General features: G+C 30.8%; 1 protein-coding gene and 1 long non-coding RNA gene across 3 annotated transcripts in view; one reads left to right on the top strand and one right to left on the bottom strand.

The window, feature by feature from the left end:
• Positions 1-17,894, bottom strand: part of LOC143201072 (uncharacterized) — a 37,413-nt gene that overhangs the window by 2,786 nt on the left and 16,733 nt on the right. Inside the window, exons 2-3 of the mRNA XM_076411927.1 lie at positions 10,514-10,686; positions 6,906-7,028 (exon numbers count right to left, since the gene is read on the bottom strand). Coding sequence (XP_076268042.1) covers positions 6,906-7,028; positions 10,514-10,571 — 181 coding nt within the window. The 5' untranslated portion in view covers positions 10,572-10,686. The remainder of the gene's footprint in view (positions 1-6,905; positions 7,029-10,513; positions 10,687-17,894) is intronic.
• On the top strand, positions 815-2,251 carry LOC143201079 (uncharacterized). 2 transcript variants are annotated; one of them, XR_013006871.1, is made up of 4 exons: positions 815-1,594; positions 1,662-1,764; positions 1,843-2,079; positions 2,174-2,251. It is a non-coding gene; the product is annotated as an uncharacterized LOC143201079 (long non-coding RNA). The 2 variants fall into 2 exon arrangements; XR_013006869.1 differs by having other exon boundaries at positions 1,644-1,764.

The raw sequence follows: 17,894 nt of genomic DNA, 5'->3' as shown, positions 1-17,894 counted from the left end.
GGAATATTCCGCTTCAGGAAGATGGGTACAAGGATACTCGATGGTTATACAAATATTTAGTTATTAAAATAAGAACTATAATTTATCAATTAACAGATATAAGGAAAGGTTTATAATTATGGGCATGTAGAGACGTTTGTCGATGTTCTGCTCATGGGTTATCTACAGAATTAAAAAATTATAAAAGATTTTAAAAGAAAACCATGTACCTAGCTAGCAACAAACTGGCTAAAAAAAAAAGAACAAATTCGAACGATATTAACCGCCATAAAATCTGAATCGTTCTCACAATTTGGTATTTGTTAAATTGGGTTCAAGTCAACCAAATCAACCGATTGATTCGAATGGTTCAAGGGGCATAATAAATCAAAATCGTTAACTTAATATAAAATCGGCGTTCTACTTTTCTACTGTCGATATCCGTTTGGAGTTAACGATAGTTTTATATTATTTATAATATTTGGGTTAGGGGGCAGTAGTTTATTAATAATAAACAAGTGATTTATGTGTTTTTAATTGAAAAGTGATTGATTTAGAGAAACGCAAACTAGATTGATAGGAAATGATCATAGAGAGTATAGTGATTTAACTTTGTAGGAAATTTTGAAATATTTCGCGAGGTCCGATATCTAGATGTCACTATTTTGAACTTGGTTCATTTTATCTCTATAGTGCGTTTGTATTTATTTAAGTTTTGCGCCATTTTCAGAGTACAGAACTAAATAATAGTGCTTTAGCGTTTTCCTATGTTTTCGTGATTAAGCTATAATTAAAATTAGTTCGTTATAATGCATATTATAAGAATGGGCAATAGTTGTAAAAATATTGGTCAGAGTATGAACATAAAATATGTTCAAATGAATTGATGTCAAAAATATGAAGGTAAATGTGACCACTGTACATTGAAGATATAGAGAAATAGAGATTTAACTTCATAGGAAATTTTAGGGGAAATGTTTCGCGACGTCCAACATCTAGATGTCGCTACTTTTAACTTGTTACTTGCTTTAATCGCTACGCTATAAGCCCTGATGGGATCTGATTGGCTCATTTCGTTTCTATGGTACGTTTGTTGTTTATTTATTTTAAACGCCATTTTCAGTGTGGCTGACATATTGATTATTGCGTTTGGAGATTAAATTATTAGTTCATTAGTCATAGAATAAAGTAATTTAGAAGTGAAAGTTATATGGAAAAATCGGGTCCACTTTTAAGCTTTTCGGAATGCCCGTCACGCGGCCAAATGTAAATGAAAAATGCAACAGCTATATGTATGTTTTTCTCTCTTTCGGCCTCTATATTAATAATTCTAACCTAAGCAGTTAATGGCCATTTTTGGGTGATTTAATTTGTGTTGTTTATTTACGTCAAGTTTTTCTTTATGTGTTTTTATATATATATTTGACAATTACTTTAGATTATTCTGTGTATTTTAATTTATTAGTGTAATATAAAGAAAACCTTAAGGGGATCTCTTATGATCTCCTATGTAGGTCCAGGAAAGTTTGTAATCATTTTAAAAATGAAGTCTATAGACCAAAATGTGGAAAGCCATGGCTGAAACAAGATGTAATTCCTACTTGTAATTTAAATAGTAAGTATTTTGTTAAATAATAATGATTTATTGCATTGAAATAATTAAGCTTTTTCTTTACCTTCAGTACAAAACAAGGAACATGTGCCCCAATAGAGATATTAAATCACATAAGTTTTTTGAGGCTGATAAATATATAGGAGATTCTTCTACCCCAGCAAGAACCAAAAGTAAGTATATAATAAGAAACTTATGTTTATTATTAGAAAATGAAGATTTTAACTTGATATTTATATGTTCATTTACAGATAACTCAGCCTGTCCCATCAGCTTCTTTTCAGGATGAAAAACTAATGGCTTTATCCTTATTGAAATGCAATGGCAGAGGATATAAACTGTTATCGAAGATATTCTGCTTGCCTTCTAGAAGAAGGTTCCTTTTTGTTGCTGGAGTAGTAACGTCTAATTTTGGTCGTTTGTTCAGCAACTTGACTGTTTAGACCGAACTGCAGTTATCATATTTGATAAAATGTACCTCAATTTAGGTAGGTTGTTAATTTAGTTGATTCTAAAAAATAATACAACTGCACCATTAATAGTTATATTATCTTATTTTAATGTTTGTTTTAAATATTATAGAGAAGATAATATCAGTGGATTACGTGTTTTGGGTAGTGGAGATATCTCTGTGATAGTATCAATGTCTTTATGGTCAAGGATGTAAATGTAATATATCAATAAAAATATATTTAAATATATTTATTTTTATTTTCCCAGTAAAATTAAAAGAATTTTTTAAAATTTCCCGCTAAATTTTAAGTATAAATTTTTAAATTTCTCGCTCAAATTTTTAAAATTCCCGCCGTAACTAACTGTCATACGGTGCATGCGTAAGCGCCCTCACGCGGGGATTCCGAGCGTAACTTAGAACCAATTTTAACATAGGAGATGCGCTTCTAAGTTTTTTTATTCTATGTTCATTAGTATAGATTAGTCGGTAGTACAAAAAGTAAAATGAATTATCGATCTGGGAAGTGTTGTGTACCTGGATACACACATAGTAAAGAAATGCAGAATCGTTTCTCTTCGAAGATGTATTTGGCTGTCTTTAAAAAATGGTTGATAATGTTATTAAAATTCAATTGGATTAAGTATTTAAGAAAATATATTATGATCACTACAGTATGTTTTGTTGTTGTAAGTTGGGGTAAGTAGTACGCTATGCAAATGGCTATTTTTCTTCTTGGATCAATAGTTGCAGCTGCAATAAAATAATAGCTACTGAATGCAAATCTATTAAGAGAGGATTAACCGATATTCAACACACGAAGTAGAGGAATTTTGGTGTAAAATTTATTACCCAAGTAAGAACAAATTTGTTAAAGTGTCATCAATTTAATAACTACCTTGGGTTCATTTTATTAAAGAAAAAAAGTATGATTATCGAAATAAATATATTGACTTAAGGCTACTTAACCAAGATAGTTTGTTTTGAATCTAGCTCATGAATTCGGCAATATACATCCTTGGCTAGTATGTATGTAGAAATCATTTGAAGCGCTCAACATAAGTTAATTTTTTTCACTCATTTGCCTTTAGGTAATCGTGAAGAGTATGAACATGAGGACTCCAAATATTTACATTCTATACTAACCGGGGATGTCTTTGAGTTATCTATTTTATTTTATTCAGCGATTTTGCTACGTCGATGTACGAAATGTTTAAAAAGTAAGTTTAAAACCCTTCAATTGTAATATTATTTATTTATTTATTTATTTTTACATATTATATTTTTATTTATATTTTATTTAATAAATTCCGAAAGAAATTGTTTTTTATTTAAATTTCATTGGACAATTAAACATGACGTCAAGGCTGTCACGTGTCAAACGTTACTAATGAGCCAATCAAATGTTTTCACAGTAAAATATTTCTCTTACCGGTGCCTATAATGGAGATTTAAATTGACCAATCAAATTACTTAAACGGCCAATTATGGCGCCCTCTGGATGTTGGGCAAAGAAAAACTTTGCGCCAGAGTCCCCTAGTGAGTTACATCTCTATTACTCTATGATTGAAGATATCTATTTTATTTAATACATTTTGTTCAGATATTAAAGTGTTTTTATGTAAATTTCATTGGCCAATTAAATATGACGTAAGGGACGTCACATGTAGCACCTGCGTGGTAAATTTTATCGAAGGATCAATTAAATGTATTCACAGCAAAATGGTTTCTTTTCTAGTGTTTAGGATATAAATTATAAGAAGATATTAATAATATATCTAAATTAACCAATCAGATCACTTGAATGGGCAATCATAACCCCATCTAGATATTGGACGGAGATAATTTTTTTTTCCTATTGCTCTATAAAAAAAATTTAAGTGTTTCCATAAAAAAATATAATTTGTCTTTTCTCGACGTGTTTTGGCAATTGATGTCATTTACCATTAAGTTAAATTTCAAACAACTTTTATGGGGAAGTTGGTCGTGGGGAAAGATATGGATATATCAATATATCGGCAAAAAATAAATGTCGATACCAAAACACGTAAAATTCATCTTGATGTCTGAGGGTAAGAAATCTCAAAATAAAAGTTCGACACATCGTCATGACATCTTTTTTCTCTTCTGTCCTTTTTTGACACGCAAAATTCACTTGATTGAAAAAATTCGATACTCTACTTCGAAAACCCTAGGATTTCAATATCGACATTTGACTTTGCAACTGAAAGTTCGATACTGTCATTTACAACTATCGGTATTTAAAAAAAATATCGAAAAATATCAATGTATATAAAACTTTATGTAAATAGATTATAACTGATATTTTAAAAGTTAATTTCAACAGAGTACAAGGGAACTGATTGCAAGATATTCTTGAAAAATATAATAATGTATTCAAATGATATTTCAATAAATTTTTTGACGTATTGTGACATTTGATGTTAATCATAAAACGTAGAAATACAAAATAGGAACTTAAATGGGTACACCCGTAACCATATTTTGTGCATCCGAATCGTTAGAGGACCAGAAGTAGAAATATTATTTTTTTCAATTTGTGATATTGTGACATCTTTATGACGGGTTATCTTTGTTTTTTTCTATTTTTGTGTATAATTGTAAAGAAATGAGTTGTTATGACGTTAAATTTGCAACATTTAAGGCAAATATGATTTGTTTAAATGTAAAATCATAATATAACATAAGTGTAATTTTCCGAAGGATCAGAAAAAAGCTCAGAAATGGCTTCTAAAAGTAAATAATGATAAATTCTTGTGAACCTCTTATGATATTTGGATTTTAAATTGCATTAAAGTTGATTATGGACCCAAACGTGGAATATTTTTGCTTAACCAAAAATGTAATTTAACTTACCGAAAAGGCAAATATGGCTATAAGTTAAATATTGGAATGAACAGTTGCTCAGCCTATATTAGAATTAAAAAAAGAATTAGAATAAGAAGAATATCTACAGATGCTCCTGAAACAGACGAATCTGTTGTTTCAACTTTGAACCAGATAATATAACAGGAAAAAGACTAAAAATGAAGTGTATATATGCTAATATTTTAAGTAAGAATTGTTATACATTTTTATGATTCTGCTATTATGTTATGTAAGAGTACCAAGAATCTATTTTAATTCGTTTGCGTGGAAAGGTATTTCTAGACTTTGTAGCAAATGCCACTCTTCCTTAAAATATATAATTGTGTACAACACACATATTCTAAGAAAAATTAAATGTTTCTTCTGATGGATGAAAAAAATAAATAGGCCAAAAATGGAAAATTTTGCATGACTACATTTAATAAGGATAGTGTCCAATTAAGTACTTCTAATAGTATATAAAAAAGAAAAGAAGGTTTCATTATCAAAATCATATCGTCAATCATACATATAATTACTACATTCAGTTAATTGAAGTATTGTATTTTTAAGTATATTTTTAAAGTATATTATATAATATTTAAGACAATAACAATGTGCAATTAAAAAATAAGTTATAAGTTGTCAGATTAGATATTGTTTTTTTATATATTTTGTTTAATAAATATTTTATGAAAATGCTAACCAGTATTTAAATAACATATCTTATTTATTTTTTTCAGTTTCCCCATGTAATATATACATAATATTTTTAAATTCTCTTTTATAATTTCCCCCTGTAGTAAATAAACATGTTTTGCGCGTCCTCAAGTGGCTCGGACGAATAAAACTTAGAACTTTATAAATGGAAGATCGCATTCTAAGTCTGTCTATTCTGTGGATTAGTTTACATCTCGTCACGTTGACGTTTGATTACGTTTTAATGATTTTTCAAAGCTTTGGAAACAAATGCAACTAACAAGTAACTTCAATAGGATTAGATGGATATTAGAAGTCTAGCGAAAATGGTTGTTATGATCGTCAAAACTAATAATAATAAAGTAATATGTAATAGTTATCTACAACGAAAAATAATCACTACATAGTATAAAACAAGTTCGCCTGTCCCTATATCCATATGTGAGCTTAAATCTTTAAAACTACGCAATGGATTTTGATGCGGTTTTTTTTTGAAACGCTGCCTAACCCTACGAGTTAGATCAAATTAATGTACTACAGTATTGTACACCATAAAAAGGTCTACAACAAAGTCCGCGATAGTGTATGTTTATCTTTTAGGGATAACCCACATTAACCATTTTTATTGTTTACTTTTTACGTGAGAAAATGGCTTATTTACGAGGCTATTTTAAGCAATACGGCATTAATCCTTATCGAATTAAGTACCTTAAATACAGTGTGCAATTAATATAGATCAATATGGTTCCTTACAGCATGTAAATTAAACAAATATTTTCGGAGATATTACAAATTTAAAATTTGCGTTTAAAAATGTGTAATGTAATAAAAATTGTATGAATTTAGATATTCCAAACATAGCAGGAAATCTTCATAGTAAGTATAGGGGAAGAGGAATTGTTTTACTCCAAATTTAATGCGTGCAGGCCAAGGGCAGTAATGAATGAACCAAAAATACTGGATCGATTTTAATCATGTTTTCATTGAGTGACATAGGCATATATATTTTATGCCCGTGCAAAGTCGGAGCGGGCCGCTATGTTTTTATATACAACGTTCATATTTTTTCTGTAGTGTATTTAATTTAGTATCAGCATTGCACCCGTGCGAAGCCGGGGCGGGTCGCTAGTTATATTAATAAGATTAAGTTACAGCTAACTTCATTTTTACTCGTTGAACTACCATAACGTTATTTTAATGGTGTAAGTGGCTCTAATTTAGTTAAATGGGCCTGGATGAAAATAGCGGCATCATTCGAGATTAAATTTACTACGAAATAAACGTTAGTTTACTTACGAGCTACGCAAGAGTCGAACCACACAGCGAAATGTTCTTTACAGGTACAGATACCGTTGTGGCAGAGGGTGTCGATCGTTCCGCAGTCATCGTCTGTCTCGCAAGCCCCGTGGAGGGCAGATCCTGTAAAAACGATAAAAAATTGTTTTTATATTATTAAAACAATTGGAACATCATGATCTGGTAATTTTAACATAACACACCTTTATACTTTTTAAAAAACCTTAATATAAATAATAACGAACTATTTAATGATGTACTGATGATGTTGATTTGATCTTTCCGACTGTAGCTATTCTGTATGTAGTACCGTGTAGTACCGTACCATCTTCTAGCTATTACTTTACATTTTCAACACTGAATAATCTAGAAGATGACATGTTCGGGCGTTCCAACATTTAACATAACATTTTTTGAGCTAGTCAATGTTAATAAGAATATCAACAACGTAACATAATAATGGAGACGAAGACTGAGTCTTCTCTGATTTGTGTATTGGCGTCTTATCGTCCTGTAAAACGTCAGTGTTTGGTAGCAATACGCTAGTCATTAGTAAGAACTGCATTGAGGATGTCGAAATATTCTCTTGTCATTTAGTTGCGCTAGTTTTATATTGTATGACTACAATTCTTTTAAATGTCCTTCGGTCTCTTGCAGTTACGTTTGTGTTTCGATCACTATTCATCTTCGTTGATAATATTTCATCATGTCTTGTGTATTCTGTTTCTAACGTGGATACTGTCGCTCGTGAAATGTAAACAATTCATCATAGACTTGTTTTTGCGCATATTCGATAAGTTTAATGTCAAGAGCCGTGGTTCAAAGCCTCTATTAAACAACTTTCGTTGGGACGTTCATATGCATCTTCCTTATAACCCAAACCTAGCTCCAGTTGTTACAACTTGTCCTGTTCATGCCGAACCGTTTTGCTGATAAAAAATTCGCCTCAAGCGAGGCTTATGAAAATGGATTGTCTTATTCCTTTGACCATAGGACTTCTTCTATGAGAGGCACATCATGAGCATGAACATGTTATCGAACAACACGGTGTATATTTGAACTAAATGAGGTCATTCGTGAATGTTAAATAAAACTTTTAATTTCATGAAGAAATAATGCATTTTTTTACTACACCTCTTATTAAAGTTATTAATTATGAACTTAATGAGTTTTTGGCGTAATTTAAGCTGGTTAATAATTAAAATAATATCTTAAATCATTAAAAAAATCTCTTAAAATTAATATTAGTTAATTTATTATTGTTTATAGTATTAATGGATTAAATAACAATAAGAAAGTATCAAATAGACAAAACAGGACTACATATTAGGTATAAAAATATGAATAAACTAGAAATGTTAATAGAAGCTTTTGCAATGATGTAATAATAACAACTGATAGGCCAGAAAATCTTAAACAGATGGTATAAGATACTAAGAGAATATGGAATGAACATAAATAAAAGCAAAACGAAAGTCACATACAAGTAATAAATATAAAAATTGAAGATGTAACAATAGAATAAGTATAAGGATCTGGGTATAGAAATCGCAAGCAATGTAACCCAGGATATGGAAATTAATACGAATTTGTAAATCGCAAGCGAATTCATTAATAAAAGATTAAATATCAAGCGAAACTATAATTGAAGTGTACAAAGCAATTTACAGACCAATCTTAACATTCGGTTGCGAAACGTGGGTATTGCAAAGGCGATAAAAGTGAGATACGAGCAGCAGGTAAAAAAAAGCCATAGGAGCGTCAGGAGTGTAACAATGCTGGACAGTACCATTGTTAAAAAACATACCTCAATATTAACAAGAATGGAGGACCCAAGACAGTTAAAGAGAATATGTATTATCGATATAATACATAGGTTGAAAAGTCCCGGGCGTAACAAAGAAAACGTCTTTTTCTTGTTCAATTAGCTTTATTCATTAACGTAATCTCCATCAAGAGCCACACAATAATTTTAGCGCTGCTCTAACATTTCAATACCACTTACTTACCAGTTGCTCTCCATTCAGATGACGATCTTTGTGATTCCGAATTGAAATGATGGATCCAAAATCGACGCAAAAATTCAAGTTTGTTACGTTTTAACATGGCCAAACACTGCTCAGAATCATCAGTACGCTTTTGTTTTTAGACAACAGTGAGCAAACGCGGCACTTACTTTGGACAGAGCTTTCTCATTGTGAAACGCTCATACAATATAAACCCAACATGTTATTTTGATATCTTTACGATGTTAGCAAGTTCACCTTTCGATCATTCAAAACGCTTTTGTGGCTATTGTAATGTTTTCTGATGCTACCAACTCATTTGGACGTCAACTACGTTCTGGATCACCGGTGTCGCTACGACCACGTTTGAAGTCAGCAAAGCAACGTTTTATTGTTGTTTCTGATGGTGCGGAGTCTTATGGAGCACTCATTGATTCGCTTGAACGGTATTTTTTTGCCATCAAGATGCAATATAAAATTAAAACACAACATTGTTTTTGATCATTGTTCTGAAAATAACAAATGTACTGCTACTCTTAGCACAATAACGTATGAGTAGAACATCAGGATTTTTTTCTTATTCCAGATTGACCACCAAGAACCATATGGTCTTTTGCTGATATTGCTTCGGTTTCGAGATAGAGAAATTTTGCGGGGACAGGGACCCTGGGATACCACTGGGATTGTCATAATTGAGGCGAGTCTTCACGTTCCTCATAAACTATGGGGCATTGAGTAACACGCGAACTTTTTTGACTGGACCACTGGAAGTAGTTCAAGTTGTCTATCAGAGACGTACCTGTACCACAGCTGTGTTCTGTAGAGGCACACTAGATGGACTAGCATCTTATATAGAGTCGGTTTCTGGGGGATTGGGAGTTTGTTTTTTCTGCAGAGGATTGTACACGCCATTGCCTATATAATTAACGTGCTGTTTTTGAGCTGATCAACCTGCGGTCGAACTGGAGACCGAGATATGATACCTTCTGGAGCCAGGGGATAGAGATTTGGAGGCGATAAGCCCGGAGCTCCTTCTTACGGTGGAATAGAATAGCCTGAGTTTTGCTCGGGTTATTCTGCAGCCATCAAAATTTGTATCACGCGATCGCTTGGTTGAGTTGGACTTGGAGTCTGTCGCGGATGGCGTCAGAACTATAACCGGTGGTGAAGAGTGTTGTGTCATCTGCATACAATGCTGTGTGTGAATGTTTGTAAAGTGGGAAATCAGCCATATAAAAGTTGAACAGGGCTGGGTCTAATGGAGTAGAGATTAGGTCATTCGGTAGACCTAGTTGGTTGGCTTAAAAGTCATGAAATTTTAACAGCTTTTTTTTAAAGGTTAGTAATAAGTGTTAGACCTGGGACTTTTCAACACATGTGTTATTAGAAAAATACTTCAGAATAGAGGAAATATTCAGATCGATGCAGTAAGAATGAATAGAGACAAAAAAATGGAAGTAATTTATACATGGAGCAAGAGAGAATACACGATAAACATAATATATCTCCACCACTATGTGGTACAAAAGAGTTTTTGATTATATATTATTATTATTATTATTACACTTTTCATAACATAATTGAATTAAAACAGAAACATACCTGCAACATTGGCAACAAAGCACACTGCAATAACCAGGCATATTTTATCCAAATTCATGGTTGCTCTTGATACTTAGTCAGCAGGAAATATACGGCTTCAAGGCAATAAGACAATCTTCAAATTCTCGGCGCTATTATCGTGTAGTAGTTTCATAAACAGCAACGGGCATATTCTGTAATAAAATACATTAGTAGTTCAACAACATATGTTATAAATAATTTTTAAAAATCGCCTGTTAAGTACGCAGTAAAAATAAACGACTAATACATCAAGGTTCTCTGGAATACTGATAAAAGATTTTACTACGATTTTAAACTGAACAATGGTCCGTTAAGTCCGTGCCGGAAAAGAAAAATAATCAGGAAAATTAATGAAAACTTTTATTAATACAGTTGCAACATCGCTGTGCTTTTGAAAAGGCTGATAATTTGTTATTTCCTGTACTTTTAATTAAGAAGTGTTGATAATATTATACATAATAAGTAAATAAACAAACGAATTGGATATAAGAAATGGAATATTATCCGTGTGAAATATAAATTTACGTTATATGTTGAAGTAATTTTCTATTATCAACACAATTTTTTGAAATTACTACGAGGTTTGATCAGTAGGTCTTTAGAACATCCAGGAGATAGTGCTTGTATCATCGAAAATGGTTTATTTTTAACAAACATCCCGACCTACTAGACTAGGCAACTAAGCTAAGTCAAGGTCTCAATTATATCTATCACATGGTGTCACTTTAACTGTCGATTAAAGCAAAGCACTTTTGTTTATTTACTTACACTTATTTAAAATACTGAGATCAAAGCTAAGCTGGATGGAATTCATGGCACATGTGCTTCTGCGTTGGCAACTGTTTACAATTAGGTAAATGAGTAAAGGTGGCCGTAAATTCACAAAAAATGAACATTGGGATATTTGGTGGAAATAACTAATTTAGAAATTATTTACCTATATTAGGATCTTTGCAAAAAGGAATGGAATAATAACACCACAAATGTTTTATCGTGTTTTAATATATTAATTGCTATTTTTAAATAACATAGCATAATAAATATAAATAGTACAATATAACTTAAATAAAACCTAAGAAGTAATGACTTTCAATAACCATAACTACTAAATAATATAATAAATATATATACCTAATCATTGAAAAATGTAATCCATGGTGAACGTAAAAATGATCGTACAATAACTACCAGACCCTTTATTAATAAGTTTTATTTATTTTTGAACAGAAATATTTTTAAATTACTGTGAATATTATGTTCAACTTTTTTCCCTTGAGGCGGTTTCTTCGATCGTTAATTATTTGCCCAGATTTTGAAAAAACTCGTTCCCAGGGGACAGATGTGGGTATAGAGGAATATTTTACGTGTAACTGATATAATTCAGGTAGTTTCATTTTATGGGTTTGCTAAAAATCCAATGGGTTTTCTAAACGTCCAATACATGGAATTTCCAAATACTGCTAAATCTGTAAAGTTGCTGTAGTAATTGGAGTAATTAATTACTTCTTTCATTCTTGCCATTTTTTTTAATCAAAATATCTCCAGATGTCGATACATCCTTGGTCAGTAGTTTTGGGTTGAATTTCGAATTGTGGAACTATATTTGTATTTTTTGAAGTTAGAATGGAAGATACCTCTTTTGTGATAACTTTTTGTATCGCCTCAGCATTATTTGCAATACCAAATCCTGCTTTTTTAAATCTAGGATTTAAAAATGTGGATTTTCCGCATATCGTATTCATTTCTAAAATTGCCGGTCTTTTATTGATGACATCTAATAGACAATTTTGTCATTTTTCCTCATTCACTTGTTAAAATTCTGAATTTGATGGAATGTTGCAGTGCTCTTATTAACCATATAATTAAAGACATGTTGGTATATCTTTCACTAGATAACTCGGTGGTCATTATTTCAATGGACTTTAAAAGTTGAACACATTCTGTTAAGATAATCCATTCGTTAAGAAATAAAAACTGTGGTGCTCTTCTTAATAGCCAACAAAATATGAAAGTAGAGTTTTCCTATCAGAAAATGTATTTATTACAAATATTTAAAATATTTTATTCACTTCTTTATCGTTAATATTTTTAAAAGAAATTTGACAACTGCTACTGTAAAAAATTCTTCAAATCTTTTGGATCTATGCAATTTCTGAAACCATAGGAACCTAATTTTAGTTTTCAATATTTTAGGAAAAAAGTTTCGACAAACAAGATGCTTAGACAAAAATCGTGAAAGGTTATCAAAAATGTATTACCTATTATGCCAGTCAAAAGTATCTTACTATTTGTCATTTACAATTAAATTTTTTTGCCCTCGAAAACTAGCGTTCCAAAATTCTGCTATAATAATTTACAATATATAGTTCTTCACAAGCAAACTACAAAAAAACATAAAACCACATATATTACATATAAATCTATATAAGCATTAATGGTCGCGCACGTTATTCAATATCTAGTTTGGAGGGTGCTAAATCTGTCGAATAAGTTGGATGTTGAAGCAATTTCCATTTTAAATTGCTAATTTTTATTTGCTAGTTCGTTATATCTGGCGGTTTCTAGAATAACAATAAAATGAGGTTCAAATAAATTCGCTATGTTTTTAAACAAGTTGATGATTGATCATTTCCTGCTCTCTTAATAAAAAAATTACGATAACACCGTACATCATATTTCCATTAAAAACCCACTCAACAGGAAAATAAAAAATAAATTAACTATTCTAAACGAAACATTAATGAAATAATTGACAGTGCCCCTAACAATGGCTTATGAAAGCGATGTTAACCCATTTTAAGGTCAGGAACCGTTAAGATATCAGTTTCGATGCATTTAAAACCAATAAGCAGGTTTTTAAAACCCGACTAGTCAAAGATAGATTTCAACGAGTCGTATTTCATTCTGTTGAAACAAACATGGAAAAGTTAGCTGGTTAAAATTAGTAAAATTTTACTAATTACCGAACGAGAACCGTTTCAAAATAATCCGTCGGTTTTCGGCACAGTTTTGTCGAAAAAAATAACAAACATCATTATCGTATAAACTGAAGTCTATTAGATGTTTGACACTCTATTAGATTTAAAGTTTGAGGGGCCAAAATAGTTTAGTAGGTATACAACCCCATTTACATTACATTTTTAATATTGTATTATATAATATGGTTTTCCGAATTTTAATATATCAATTAATTGACGTATTACAATAGAAAGTTAATTAAATGGGTCTTGTGAATTGAATGATGAGAAACTGTTGATTTATGCATTAAATGGTCAATTACTTTGTTGTAACAATATGTCATAACGCGAACCTGTCAAAAATACCTTTAAAATAGAAAGTTAATTAAACTATCGTAAATTGAAAGGAGGATGTGGTAAGAGATATTTTGAGTTTTTACTCCATTCGCTGTCAGTTATTCAGATTATAATATTAAGATACCAGTAGACATTACACTTTTTTAAAAAAATGTATTAGTTATCAGATTTATTTGTTAGAGTACAATGTTGACATTTCCTGTCACTTGCTTTTAAGTTAGTTTATAAGTTAGTTTTGAATAATTGTTTAAATATGTATATGGATGACTGTCAATTTTAAATCAAAATATAGAAAGACGACAATTTATTTTATATCTATCACATAAAATAACCTGTATCAGTTACTTAAAAAATTATTAAAATTATTAAACAATTTTCGTTAAAGTTGTTGATATTTGGGTTTAAAATGAACCCAATAAATCGTTCGATGCAATATGTAACTCAGGAACAATTAAAGTAAGATTTTATTGAAATTAATTAGGGACAAAATGAAATTATTCACAAACAATCCTTAATACAGCAGTGATCTTGTAATTTCATTAAATGATTAAGATAATTGTTTGAATGATAACATTATTTTATATATTATTCTATGCTCTGTAAAGTTGGGTGACTAAAATTAAAGAAAATTTACACAATATTGGTAAGAATACTATAAGTTAACTGAGTGAATAAATCTGTTATTATTTTACAAAATGAACAATCGTTTTTAAAAGACTTTCTATCTTAAGTACTATAACCATGACTAAATTTTGAAGAACTTAAGTTAGATTGGTTAAGTTATATTTTATTGAATTGTACTCCAACTAAAGTTCGGTCATTATGTTGCTATCAAATTATCTGCTACCTTACCATCAAATATAAAAAAATATTAAACAAAAAAGAACAATACACATGAAAGGTTTCACTTTTCCCGTTTATTATATAGAAAGTTTGTTGTTGAGTATCACCGAGTGCTCTATAACGCTATATAAGGCTGTAATTTCAATATTGTTGAAAAGAACGCATGATCAACAGATGTGCAAATGGTAATTTTGAAGATTCAACTATATATTAAGATACTGTCGTCAATTGCAATTGATACTCTTAAGAAAGGACTGAATGAATGAAAATAATCCAATTTGGATAGAATACATTTATGGTAAGGTTTTTTCAAACGTAATCTCTTCCATCAAGTACAGACGATATCCTCGAAGCAAATTACTCAGTATCGTCAATTTATAGATGTCCAATAGATTTAAACTAAACTAACCAATGCTAGAACCGTTTGAAGCCTCTGCTGAAATGGACAAATTAAATGATGTTACAAAAAAGGCCCAACACTATTGTACCACCTATAAAAAAATCTTCCGTAACCATTGCACTTACCAGGCATAACGCCTTCTGATTACCGCGCATTCAGATCGATGCGGCATGGCTTGTCTGGCATACGATTTTTAAATGCTTAAAAAGTGCAAAAATGGACCGATGATGAAAAAAATATATATATATATATATATATATATATATATATATATATATATATATATATATATATATATAATATTATAATTAAGTTCAGTAGTGAATGATTTTAACTTAAGTGAGATATAACTTCATTATTGTGTAAATTATATGTATGCTTGCAATGCCAGTAATTGTAAATTTAATTAATTGTGTTTGTAAATATTATGTTATGTTATGTTAAATTATGTTAAGTTATGTTATGTTATATATCACAGAATTAAACTATTTTAAGTATAAATATAAAGTTAGGTTAGAAAAAATGTCCGACTAAAGCCAAATTTTAAAAAAGACGATGAGTTTATTTCTAACCTAATTTTTCTAATTAACAAAAACTCAAAAATGCATTAAAATAGATGAGGAAGTAAAGCAACAATTCTACGAACTCTCGTAGATAACATCATCGTCCTCTAAAATATAGAACAAGTTAAAATAACCGCTCAATTAATAGTAATTAATCTACTAGCTGAAACGAGCGATAAGTACCCATTTTGCCAGCGAATAAAGGCTTTCTTTCCGGCGAAGAGGTCTTGCTGGGGTTCAAACCGAGAAGAATTAGAGATAGACAAAAAATGTGTTGAACAATTCTAATTTGTTGTTTGCGATGCCATCGTAGTCGACTGTGTTTTCCTCGTTAGCGGCTGTCATTAACATCTATTTATTATGCGGATAAGCAGGCCATCGGTGGCTTTTTGACGTAACATAATCGATGTGTTTTTCGGAGGTAATTAATTAATTAAAATATTCGTGGAAGTTTTTAGGTTAAACGACAGGAGATGTCGTTATAAAAATGCATTTTACTAGTTTCGAATCGAATTCGGACGACGATTTATGATGGATACTGTCCGAAACCGTTAATTTTTTATGTTTATGCAGAGATTTTTCGTAATATTTTACGGTAAAAGTTACTGTGTTTGAAAATGCGCTTATTTATGCTTTTCAATCTGGCATTCCGATGCATTATAAGAAGTGAATATCCAAGTAGGCCAACCTTCATTTACGTGTGGGAAATTTAAAGAAGTATGAATTAATTTTACTAAAATAGACTTTGAATTTGTATGACAACTGGCACATTACGGAATACGTATCAGCCCAGTTATTTTAGTTAATGTTAAACTATGTTTTTCCTGGTATTTAAATATATTCGAAACACTGTTGCCACATCAGTTGGTTTATCAAGAATATTTTCGTGTACAGATAATAGTAAATAATAAAATTGTTGAATTGTGTCAAGTTAATATAGGGTTGAGTTCTCTTTTTGAAAAAAGAAGTAGTAGTTGAAATAGCACATTTGAAACAATGCTAGTTTAGTCTTGTTAGTAAGTATTGGTTTCGTTTATTAAAAATATATAGCCGAATAAATCAAATAAAATGTACTCGATTAGTTTGGAATATTTTGATTATTTTTCTCCTAATTGGTAATATTTCGGTAACAACTGTGATAAAAAGTAGTAAACCGTAAAAATTGCAACTTATTCATAATTACGAAATAATAAAATTAATATTTTCCAACAAGGGTGTATTTGGACTGGACCTACTGTTTAACGTGGGGTAAGACTAACTTAGAGAGAATCCCAGGAAAGATCCGATTTTATCCAGCCTTGTTACTGCCGTCATTCATGGCTTAAATTCAGCTAATCATTATTATACATTAGTCGCTAGTTTTACACATTTTACACATTTTTATAATTTTTTGAAATAAAACTGTTTTTTCGAATGAATCAATTCGGTCTTGCAATATTCGTGGACGTCTCACAAGCTGACCGGATATGGCATTTGGGATTAATTTACAAAATGAGTGAATTGCTATCGAGGAATTGCTGGAAACATATCGCATGAAGGGGAATTCTCAACACTTAGACCTGTTTTAGCTGGAGTTCCCCAGAGTAGTGTTTTGAAACCACTCTGTATCTGCTCTACACTGCCGATATCCCATCAACAAAAGGAATACTACTTGGGACATTTGTCGACGATACAGTAATTATGGGATGAAAATATGTTACTATCTAAGGCTGTAGAAAACGTACAAGTGTCAGTGAACAAGATCTACAAATAGACTACTGGCAATGGAGACTGGAAAATACAGCTTAATAGCTCCAAATCCGTCCAAGTTAAGTTTGCGTTGTGGCGAAATGACCAAAATTTCATTATATCAGCTCGATTCCTCTAACAGAATCAGCTGAATACCTCGGAATCGATTTTGATGTTAGCTTAAATTGGAAACATTATAAAAAAGCAGAGCAGATCAGTCTCAAAATCAAGCAGTACTGGTTAATCGGAAGATACCCATAACATGATCTGAAATTAAAGAGATTTGCTAATCAGCCAATCATAAAACCAATTTGGACCTATGGGAATGCATTAAAACCAATAACTAATAAACTATTAAACTATTAACCTATTAACTATTAAACGAACTACTAATTCAACGTTGCCAAACCAAAGTTTTACAATGTATAACCAATGCTTATCGCTATGTAACCAAATTACTAAATCACAGCAACGTAGAAGCAATATAGGCACTGAATAAAAAGCAGGAAATC

This window comes from Rhynchophorus ferrugineus, unplaced genomic scaffold, assembly GCF_030347505.1.
Source record: "Rhynchophorus ferrugineus isolate W39M unplaced genomic scaffold, kcgeb_rfMv2 rfM1, whole genome shotgun sequence".
In the NCBI taxonomy this organism is placed as follows: Eukaryota; Metazoa; Arthropoda; class Insecta; order Coleoptera; family Curculionidae; genus Rhynchophorus; species Rhynchophorus ferrugineus.
This window is presented reverse-complemented; position numbering and strand designations above follow the sequence as displayed.